The following is an 11,800-nucleotide window of genomic DNA, read 5'->3' as shown; positions in this document are numbered from 1 at the left end:
CTAGAAGAGACAGAATATTTTTTAATATAATTCTGACTGTGTTCGTCTGAAAGAAGATAGTCATATACACCTTGGATGGCTTGAGGGTGAGTAAATCATGGGATAATTTTAATTTTTGGGTGAACTATCCCTTTAAATTATGTTCTTCCTCAGGATTTGTGTCTTGTTTTCCAGTATAAATGTCTAAACATTCTTAAATCAAGATACATTTACTGGAGAAGCACAATGACTTATGAAGTCTTGTTTTCTGACAAAAGTATCAAAATTAAGTGAGATTGTGGGTTATTATAGTTAACTAAAACCATAAAAAAGCATTTTTGTTGCTTGGAAAAAAGAAATATATATATATATATATATATATATATATATATATATATATATATATATATATATATATATATATATATATATATATATATATATATTTTTTTTTTTTTTTTTTTTTCAGCAAAAGGCAAAATTTCTCATTTTCATTTCATTTTACTTGATTTTTAAAATAACTAAAATTTAAACTAAAAAAAATTAATAAAAACTATATAGACATTTAAAACAAAAAATGAAGTTATAAAAATGACAAAAACACTCAACAGAATTATTAAGACTAACTAAAATGAAAATTAAAATATTTAATAGTATCTCAATGATAGTAATATAACACTGCCAAATGGTTTTTTTTTTCTTCTCATTTTAATGGAGTCAGAAAAATAAAAATAAATTCTCTCTGTTTTTTGAAGCATAAACTCACTTAATTTTGATCAGTATTTTAGTGATGTTACATGATGGAAAAACATATACAGTATTTTTTCACAATCTTGGCATCTCAGATTTGTGCACATGTTTGGTTGTTTAATGTGTCATTTGGATGTAAATGTGATCCGTTAAGTTTGTGAGGCGATAATGAGTTTTAAATGAGCATCTGAAACTCTTTTTAAGAGGTTTTGAGGCTTTGAATCAAACTGCTGGTGTTTTGGCATGATGTTCTGCATGAATGCATGTGCACAGACTTTATTAAACCGGCGATGACGTAATGAAGCTTTAATTGAGCAGCTGATGAGAAAATACAACCAGACAGAAGATCTCAGGTTAATTAGGACCGAGAAGGTTCTCTCACGTTCAATAAATCCTAATTATATCATTTGTTCAGTGTATTAAATGCGAGATCTTGAATGCGCTGCATCTCAGGTTTGTGTGAATGTCTGGAACGGTTGCATGTTTTATGAATGCTGATATTGCTGATGCAGACTGTGTGCTTGCTTTAAAAATCCCATATTTATGCATTTACGCATATATAATATAATATATATATATATATATATGCAATCCACCTCAAAGCAATATTGTACCATCATGCACTGCTGTTTATTACCATAAATAATTGTTTCAGGCTTTTTGTTTGTTTAGGATTTCACATCTGTGACTCTCTTTATAGTGTTCAGAGTTTATGGACACTCTCATCTCTCTGTATCATTTGTTTTATTGCAGATATTAATTTGCTGATCTCTTTTTAGAAATATCAGGGGTTTGTTTGTCATAATTTTTTATTGTGTTCTTGACTAGAATCTGAGAACAGCTGCATTAGTTTAAACATTTCTACTATTTTTACTGTTCATTTGTTTTTGTTTTGTTTTAAATGATCCATTTACTTTTTAATTTCGTGGAAAAACAACTTAATGTCTTTTTATTCAATGACAATTAATCAGTTTTGCAATTTCTGTAAGTGATTGCCAAAAGCATTAAAGTTATCTTGAAACAATTCGTTTGATCTGGTGTTTTATATTCATATCCAACCATCATATCATATACTGTAAATACCCATAATTTATACTCGTTTAATTAAAATGCACATAAGATAAGTGATCACACTCATATATTTGTAGTGCACATGATTCATGAAAACCCCAGAGCTCATCTTCACTCGTTCATGTTCAGTCTCTGGTACTCTTGAGATTAAACTCTTTTGGGGTTTATGTTTGTCACAATCTTGAGTCTGAACACAGATGCACAGATTAGAAGTTTCCAGTCTAATGTCCGTCTGTCGTCTGTCGTCTTTCTTTCCTCGTGTTTTCATGATCCTGGAGTGTGTGGAATACTGAAGCTTCACACTGACGCCTCCTGCTGCTCAGAGTATGACATTACACTCTACTGCTGCCTCATTTCTGTACCAGCGACTTGTTTCAGAGGATTGTAAGTGTTTCGTAGTGTAACAAAAATGTTATCTTTGTTTACTTAAAATATTTAAAACATCACCAAAAAATGCGTCTTTAAGATGTCGATAACTGCTATGGATAAAATAGCCTACTGAAAATGGCGGTCGTTATGAAGGCGCAGGCTTAGGAGGGTTACTTTAAAATGTATTTCGTTACAGTTACAAATTACTTCATAAAAAAGTATTCAGTAATGTAATCCAAGTACCACAATATGAAAGTAATGTAATCTGATTACTTTGGATTACTTTTGGATTACTTCAAGGTCACATGTATTAAAAGAAAGAAAGAAAGAAAGAAAGAAATGGGGGCAATGGGGGGGGCAAACTTTACTGTAAATAAATTGCATTTTTAAAATTAATTTTAATTATTTCTTCTCAATTTCTGCAAGTTTTTAAATTTTACACATTCTATACTTTTGATTGGGTCTAAACACAAAAAATATTTTAAAAATCTGATAAATTATCTATTGCATTATTATTGTTGTTGTTTAGAGCTTAAAAATATAAAAGTCACATCAGATCATAACCAAACTGAACAAGCTCGGATAACACATTTCTGTTTGTGTTTGTTCTGCTTTAATTTTAATGTTTAGCATTTTGGTTACTTTTAAAACCTATTCAAACTAAGCATGTCTCATTTCCACAACTTGGGAATACACAGCCCTGGAAAAAAAAAAAAAAAAAAAAAAAAAAAAAAAAAATATATATATATATATATATATATATATATATATATATATATATATATATATATATATATATCACACACACACACACACACACACACACACACACAAATCCGATTCCAAAAAAGTTGGGACATTGTAAAAATTGTGAATAAAAACAGAATGCAATGATGTGGAAGTTTCAAATTTAAATATTTTATTCAGAATACAACATAGATGACATATCAAATGTTTAAACTGAGAAAATGTATCATTTTGAGGGAAAAATAAGTTGATTTTAAATTTCATGGCATCAACACATCTCAGAAAAGTTGGGACAAGGCCATGTTTACCACTGTGTGGCATCCCCTCTTCTTTTTATAACAGTCTGCAAACGTCTGGGGACTGAGGAGACAAGTTGCTCAAGTTTAGGAATAGGAATGTTGTCCCATTCTTGTCTAATACAGACTTCTAGTTGCTCAACTGTCTTAGGTCTTCTTTGTCGCATCTTCCTCTTTATGATGCGCCAAATGTTTTCTATGGGTGAAAGATCTGGACTGCAGGCTGGCCATTTCAGTACCCGGATCCTTCTTCTACGCAGCCATGATGTTGTAATTGATGCAGTATGTGGTCTGGCATCGTCATGTTGGAAAATGCAAGGTCTTCCCTGAAAGAGACGACGTCTGGATGGGAGCATATGTTGTTCTAGAACTTGGATATACCTTTCAGCATTGATGGTGCCTTTCCAGATGTGTAAGCTGCCCATGCCACACGCACTCATGCAACCCCATACCATCAGAGATGCAGGCTTCTGAACTGAGCGCTGATAACAACTTGGGTTGTCCTTGTCCTCTTTAGTCCGGATGACATGGCGTCCCAGTTTTCCAAAAACAACTTCAAATTTTGATTCGTCTGACCACAGAACAGTTTTCCACTTTGCCACAGTCCATTTTAAATGAGCCTTGGCCCAGAGAAAACGCCTGCGCTTCTGGATCATGTTTAGATATGGCTTCTTTTTTGACCTATAGAGTTTTAGCCGGCAACGGCGAATGGCACGGTGGATTGTGTTCACCGACAATGTTTTCTGGAAGTATTCCTGAGCCCATGTTGTGATTTCCATTACAGTAGCATTCCTGTATGTGATGCAGTGCCGTCTAAGGGCCCGAAGATCACGGGCATCCGGTATGGTTTTCCGGCCTTGACCCTTACGCACAGAGATTGTTCCAGATTCTCTGAATCTTTGGATGATGTTATGCACTGTAGATGATGATAACTTCAAACTCTTTGCAATTTTTCTCTGAGAAACTCCTTTCTGATATTTCTCCACTATTTTTGGCCGCAGCATTGGGGGAATTGGTGATCCTCTGCCCATCTTGACTTCTGAGAGACACTGCCACTCTGAGAGGCTCTTTTTATACCCAATCATGTTGCCAATTGACCTAATAAGTTGCAAATTGGTCCTCCAGCTGTTCCTTATATGTACATTTAACTTTTCCGGCCTCTTATTGCTACCTGTCCCAACTTTTTTGGAATGTGTAGCTCTCATGAAATCCAAAATGAGCCAATATTTGGCATGACATTTCAAAATGTCTCACTTTCAACATTTGATATGTTATCTATATTCTATTGTGAATAAATATAAGTTTATGAGATTTGTAAATTATTGCATTCCTTTTTTATTCACAATTTGTAAAGTGTCCCAACTTTTTTGGAATCAGGTTTGTATATATATATATATATATATATATATATATATATATATATATATATATATATATATATATCAGAGGACCATTTGTTGTAATATTTTAAAAACTTATACTAAATATAAAATTTTTGATTGTCCTTTTGCTAGATATCAGCCTGTTAGCATTGTTTGAAAATATCGTCATTCGGTAAAACCAAATTTTGGAAATTTTTTAGTGACAAATTTTGTCCATCTTGTAAATAATGACAAAAGCAGTGTTAATTGATTATAAAAATCACATAATCTCATTGTTAACACTTAATAAAACTTCAAAATTAATTATATCCCCATTTTTTTACACTTTTAAAAACCTTATTCGTTATAGAGACGCTTCTTAAAGTCATCTATAAAGAGCCAGTGAGCGTTTTTCTACGGTGACCGGGAAGGGACGTTTTAGGTTACCGCGAGATCATTTACTACAGGTAATGACGACACATCATCATTGTACGATCGCATTTTTACATGCAAATTAGCTAGCCTTATTCACTGACGAATGAAAGCGAGGCTCTGGGATATAGAAAGTACAGTGTGTTCAATGAACTGTGGTTGTTTAACAACATACCGATTGTTCAGCTGATGAAACGTCTTTCTGAAAACTTTAAGTAGACAAAAACTCCACAAAATCGTGTTGAAAGTTATGAAAATTATGTTATTTAGCACCTTATCCCTCACAGCCTTGTTTTTATATGGCGTCTAAACTCACTAATGTTGTCCACCATATTTCTCACCGACACGCCTCCAACTCAGACTTAAAGAATGTTCCGAGTTTCCCACTTGTAATTATGACTTTGTGGTGGTAAATACGATCAATCTGACATCAGCTGTTCTTAAAGTTTGGTTTAGAAATTCATAATACAAAAATATTAGTCAAATTTACAAAGTTCTGCACATTCCCCACACCTCGAACCACACATTTTCCCTAAAATCATCACAGATTCATCAAATAAAAACACATCTTTTGTTAAGCATGTATATATTTATTTATTTATTTGTTTGTTGAAATATTTAAAGTTTTGTAATATTTCCCCAGAAAAATGTAAACTTCTCCATATTCACAAAAAGAAAGACATTTCTGTTTATCAATCATTGTCAATAAAATGAAATTCATAATTACAATAATAATCATATTTGAATATAATATCTTTATAATCATAATAATAATAATATGAACATTCAAAACATCACTCCATATTCAGAGATGCTCCACTCTAGAATCAACAAATCTCTCCTGCATTCAAGAATATTTCCATGGGTAAATATATAAATATATACATCCTACGCTCCTGAATCGGGTCAGGGGTCAGGGGTCAATGCTATGGCTTGTCCGTGTCTATGGCTAAATTGGCAGGTGGTTCCCGTTGTAAGGACCGTTCATCATGAAGACAGAAACTCATAGCAGTAAAACTAGTGCTACACGATGGGAAAAAGATACACGATCACAATCTGTCGTAGCATCACTGACCCCTATACACGTACCACGGCTGAATATGATCGCCGCGAGGGCCTGCCGGACGCGGTGAAAAATGACCGGCAGGACGTCCTTCGCCTTATTGAAATCTACGTCTCAATGGCAACATGTGCTTGTGTTCAGCCAATCAGAGCTCAGTATGGGAACTGTAGGCACAGAAACACTGTTCATTATCATTATTTTTTCATAACTATTATTACCTGAAATGCAGACAAAAGTAATACTTCCAACAAAAAAAAGGAAATAAAGACGAAAGTAATTGACTAAAGCCCCAGCAAAGCAGCTACTGGCGTATATGAGTATCATCCATCAAACACCAAGAAAAGAGAAAAACTCAACCGACTTAAAATGAGAGAAACTTTCAATCTGGACTCTATGTACAGAATTCAGCAGCCAACCGTGTGAAATGAGTGTGTGAGTGTGTGTGAGTGTGTGTGTGTGTGAGTGTGTGTGAGTGAAGCACAAGCGCTGTTCTCAGACCCCGTGAGCCACAGACGATGATCAGGCACCAAATACTGAGGAAATATCATTTTCATGAAAAATATTAATAGGCGAAATCTGTAGGGAAGCACCAGTGAAGCTTCTAAAAATATGATCTTTTTCTCCATGCGCACTAATTCACGAGGCCGGCCCTAAAAACACTACAGCGCAAATAAATGTTTCGCAACACATTATCGGCTGGGAAATTGTCTTATTTTTTTTAAATCCCATTTTAAGGGTTAAATTAAATGTTAGTAAACAGAAAGCATGTCCAAATTATTAAAGTGATGAAACTTGTACAATTGAACAAAAAAATGTATTAAAAGTTGAACAAAAATATATTTTTTTAGTTATTTAGTTAATTAAATACATTTCAATTTTTTCCTAAATTTCTTTTTTGTCTTTCATTTAAATATTTTTGAAGTCCGTTTTAATGTTTAAATACATTTTAGTAATAAAAAGTTAATTTATGAAACTTATGAAACCATTTAAATTTTTTCCCCCAAATTCCATTTTTTTATCTGTTTTAATTTTTCTGGATCCAATCTTAATTTTAAAATTAAACATTAGTAATCAAAAAGCATGTCTAATTTATTGAAATCATGAAACATACAATTTAACAATTTTTTAAACAAGTTTAACAAAATTACCTTTTTAGGGCCTAAATTTCTTTTTTCCCCCTCAAATACTCTCTTTCATTTAAATATTTTTAGGTTCTGTTTTAATGTTTAAATAAATTTTAGTAACAAAAAAGCATGTAAAGTTAATTAAAATCATGAAACTTATACAATTTTTTTTTTTCTGTTTTCATTTTTTTTGGATCCAGTTTTAATGTTAAAATTAAACATCAGTAATCAAAAAGCATGTCTAATTAATTGAAATCATGAAATGTACAATTTAACAAAAAATTATTAAAAGTTTAACAAAAAATACATTTTAGGGCCCAATGAAAATTCTTCTTAAATTCTATTTTATTTTTCCCAGATTTTGTGTTTTCCATTTTAATGGTTTGATTAAATTTTAATGATCAAAAAGCATGTCAAATCATGTGAATTCACTCAACTTTTTTAACAATATAATTATTAATATTTTACAGTAATAATTAAATGTTTTATTTTTTAAGATGTCTAATTTTTAAATTTATGATTTAATACAGATTTATTATAAGTCATAAAACATTAACAATTTAATTATTATTTTTTTATCAAATTAAAACAGTGTAACAATTCCTAACAAAGTGCCGCCCAACAGAGATTTACTGTTAAAAACTAAAACATGGAAGAAAGATTGTCTGATAAGAGTCCTTAAAATATTTTTATTATTTATATTATTATTATTACTTTGAGAAGTTCATTCTAATGTACAACAGCAATATATTTCTGTCACAGTTTCTTCAAGTTAAACCGAACTTTTATTTTGACAGGTTGCAGTGAAGACCTTTGAGTTTCTGTGTATCTGACGAAAGATTTGATCAAACAAAAACGCTGAAGCGCTTGTGAAGTTTGAGTGGCGTGAGGGGCGGCTCACCGGGGCGTGAAGAGCGAGTGCTTTAGTGTGCGGCTGATCATTACGAGAGATGAACACTGGAGTTTAGCTCTAGTCAGATGGTTGGTTGCGTCTAAATCACTGAACCTCTTCATCCAGGTGTTTCACACAAACACACACCTGCACTAAACGAACACGTCCGCTCGCTCTCCAGAATCAAAGCGTGACATCAATCCCAGAGCGTTTCCCACACTGACCGGCGTCTCGTCTTCACTTCCTCGGCGAGGCGAAGCAACCAGTCACGTCCACGTCTCTCTCGGAGATGAGCATGAGATAAACCGAGTGTCCGACTCACTCGTCAAGTCTTTTTTTGCCCTGTTGTTCTCAGTGGAGCTCTTTAGGCACGGAGAGGAGAGCCCGCCCCCCGCTCAGGACAGGAAGGGGCGGGATTCTGAGCGGCACGACAGCGTCTGATTGGCTCAGAAAGAATCAAGCCCCTCAAAACATCATTTGAAAAAAACAAGATTCGTTATTGAGTCATTATTAGGAAGTTGAGGCTGCAACTGATCAAAAACACACACACACACACACACACATACATACGTACACAAACACACTCCTGCGGTAAAGAGAGAGAGAGAGAGGCAGGGGATGATGGGAAGAGAATGAGAACTTCATAAACGAATGTGTCTCTCTCTCTCCGTCTGCGTTGATTTTCTTTGTGCTATCGGTGTGATTGTTTCGGCCTCGAGATGCTGATTGTCGTCCATTTGGCTCAAAAAAGACAAAGACAGCAGGAGAGAGAGACACATCTGAGAAATATATATTTATATATCAGTTATATACATATATACTCTCAACATGTGTTTGTGAGAGAGAGAGAGAGAGAGAGAGAGAGAGAGAGAGAGAGAGAAAGACAGAGAGTTTGTAGAGTTGTAGAGTCGGTCGTCCTGCTCAGGCTCCGCCTCTCTCTTCTCTCTCAGCCAATCATCAGACATTCCTGGGTTGAGGTTCAACCAATCACATGTCCTCTAGTCCTGCACGAGCCAATCATGTTCCAGAGTGGGCACCATAAATCGGCTGAGGGAGAAACAGAAGCCGAGATTCAGAAACCAATAAGCAGGGATATTATCGTCAACTGTTAAAAACATCTCTGTTAATTGAAATAAAGCTGAAAATATAATATCGAAAAAGTTGAAACGAAAATTAGAAAGGTTGCTTTGGCAATAAACTGAAATAAGTTTAAGTTGAAGCACTAAATAATTAAAACTGAAAAAAAGCAATATTGAATAAAAAAAAAAACAAGTTGACAAATGCAAATAACAAAATTACTTAAAATGAAACTAAAAATATAAAAATAAAAGCTAATTGATAAAAATAATAATAAAACTCAACACCGACAATAAGAGATTCAATAAAAACATCATAAAGATTCATCACAACAGGAATAATTCAATATTCATCATAATTAAATGCATTTAAAATAATAATAAACATGATCAGTGAGTGGAGAAGAGCAGCGTGAGCGTTTATCTGCAGAAAGACATGAATAAACGATGACAGAGTTCACATAAACATCAGACCACATGATGAGACAGACGTGAGGACAGGAGTGTAAATGTGTTCGCGCTGCTCTAAATCATGTCATTCTCCATCAGCCAATCACAGGCCCTCCTTCTGAGGACGTGCCGTCACTGTCAGCCAATCACAGGCCAGCGCTGGACATGCCACAGTCTCTCATTCGCTGTGATGCATCACACACTCAGAACGGACACGCTGTGTTCACTGCTGGGGCTGAGCGGAACCAACAAAATATTACAAAATAATACGTGCAATTTCAACGTTCTCACCAAGAACGATACAATTAATGAATATAAAGTTATTTCAATAATCGCTTTAACTTTAAAAATATAGCAGAGTTCACACCACAACTACAATCAGATTTCCAGCTGATGAACGATAAAAACATCGACAGCCAATCAGAATCCATCCTGCTTTAAAGAGCTCGAACATTTGAACACTGAACAGACGACAAAACTGCAGCGTGCTTAAAATAAACAGAATGATATCATCGGCTGGGGTGGACGCTAATATAGTTATCGTTATAGTTTTTACTATATTTATCGGTATAGTGATTGTTATAGTTTTCACTATATCGTTATGGTTATCGGTATAGTTATCACTATATTTATTGGTATAGTTATCGTTATAATTATTATATTTATCAGTATAGTTATCATTATAGTTTTCACTATATCGTTATGGTTATCGGTATAGTTATCACTATATTTATTGGTATAGTTATCGTTACAGTTAATATATTTATCGGTATAGCTACCTTTATAGTTAACACTATTTATCAGTATAGTTATCGTTATAGTTTTCACTATATCGTTATGGCTATCGGTATAGTTATCACTATATTTATTGGTATAATTATCGTTATAATTATTATATTTATTGGTATAGTTATCGTTAGAGTTATCGGTATATTTTATCGGTGTAGTTATTGTTATAGTTTTCACTATATCGTTATGGTTATCGTTATAGTTATCACTATGTTTAATGGTATAATTATCGTTATAATTACTATATTGGTATAGTTATCATTATAATTACTATATTTATTGGTATAGTTATCGTTATAGTTATCAGTATATTTTATCGGTATAGTTATCGTTATAGTTTTCACTATATCGTTATGGTTATTGGTATAGTTATCACAATATTTACTGGTATAATTATCGTTATAATTACTATATTTATTGGTATAGTTATCGTTATAGTTATCAGTAAATTTTATCGGTATAGTTATCAGTATATTTTATCGGTATAGTTATCGTTATAGTTACTATATTTATCGGTATAACAATAGCTATTCCTATAATATAGGAATATCGTTATGGTTATCAGTATAGTTATTCCTATATTTATTGGTATAGTTATCATTATAATTACTATATTTATCGGTACAGCTATCGTTATAGTTATCACTATATTTATTGGTATAGTTATCGTTATAGTTATCAGTATATTTTATCTGTATAGTTATTGTTATAGTTTTCACTATATCATTATGGTTATCGGTATAGTTATCACTATATTTACTGGTATAGTTATTGTTTGTAGTTATCACAGTATTTGTCGGCATAGTTATCGTTATAGTTATCACTATATTTATTGGTATAGCTATCGTTATAGTTATCACTATATTTACTGGTATAGTTATTGTTATAGTTATCACTATATTTATTGGTATAGTTATCATTATAGTTTTCACTATATTTACTGGTATAGTTATTGTTATAGTTATCACTATATTTATTGGTATAGTTATCAGTATTTTTATCGGTATAGTTAACGTAATAGTTATCACTAAAGTAATCATTATAGTATCATTTTAATTTTCACCTTATCGTTATAGTTATCACTGTAGTTATGGTATAGTTATTAGTTTTTGTTATAGTTATTCTTACAGTATCACTGTAGTTATCACTATACTTATTGTTATAGTTATCACTGTAGTTATGGGTATAGTTATTAGTTTTTGTTATAGTTATTCTTACAGTATCACTGTAGTTATCACTATATTTATTGGTATAGTTATTTTTATAGTTTTCACTATATCATTATGGTTATCGGTATAGTTATCACTATATTTACTGGTATAGTTATTGTTGTAGTTATCACAGTATTTGTCGGCATAGTTATCGTTATAGTTATCATTATAGTTATCACTATATTTATCT

The 11,800-nt window shown here is 32.6% G+C and overlaps 1 protein-coding gene across 7 annotated transcripts in view; it reads right to left on the bottom strand.

Moving 5' to 3' along the window:
- Positions 1 to 7,071: 7,071 nt before the first annotated feature.
- The window catches only part of syngap1a (synaptic Ras GTPase activating protein 1a), a 71,879-nt gene continuing 67,150 nt past the window's right edge, over positions 7,072 to 11,800 (bottom strand). For all 7 annotated transcript variants that reach the window (XM_048203368.1, XM_048203366.1, XM_048203370.1 and 4 more), the window contains one exon: positions 7,072 to 9,131. In XM_048203368.1, coding sequence (XP_048059325.1) covers positions 9,102 to 9,131 — 30 coding nt within the window. In that variant the 3' untranslated portion in view covers positions 7,072 to 9,101. The remainder of the gene's footprint in view (positions 9,132 to 11,800) is intronic.

Source organism: Megalobrama amblycephala, linkage group LG9 (genome assembly GCF_018812025.1).
Source record: "Megalobrama amblycephala isolate DHTTF-2021 linkage group LG9, ASM1881202v1, whole genome shotgun sequence".
Taxonomy (NCBI): domain Eukaryota; kingdom Metazoa; phylum Chordata; class Actinopteri; order Cypriniformes; family Xenocyprididae; genus Megalobrama; species Megalobrama amblycephala.
This window is presented reverse-complemented; position numbering and strand designations above follow the sequence as displayed.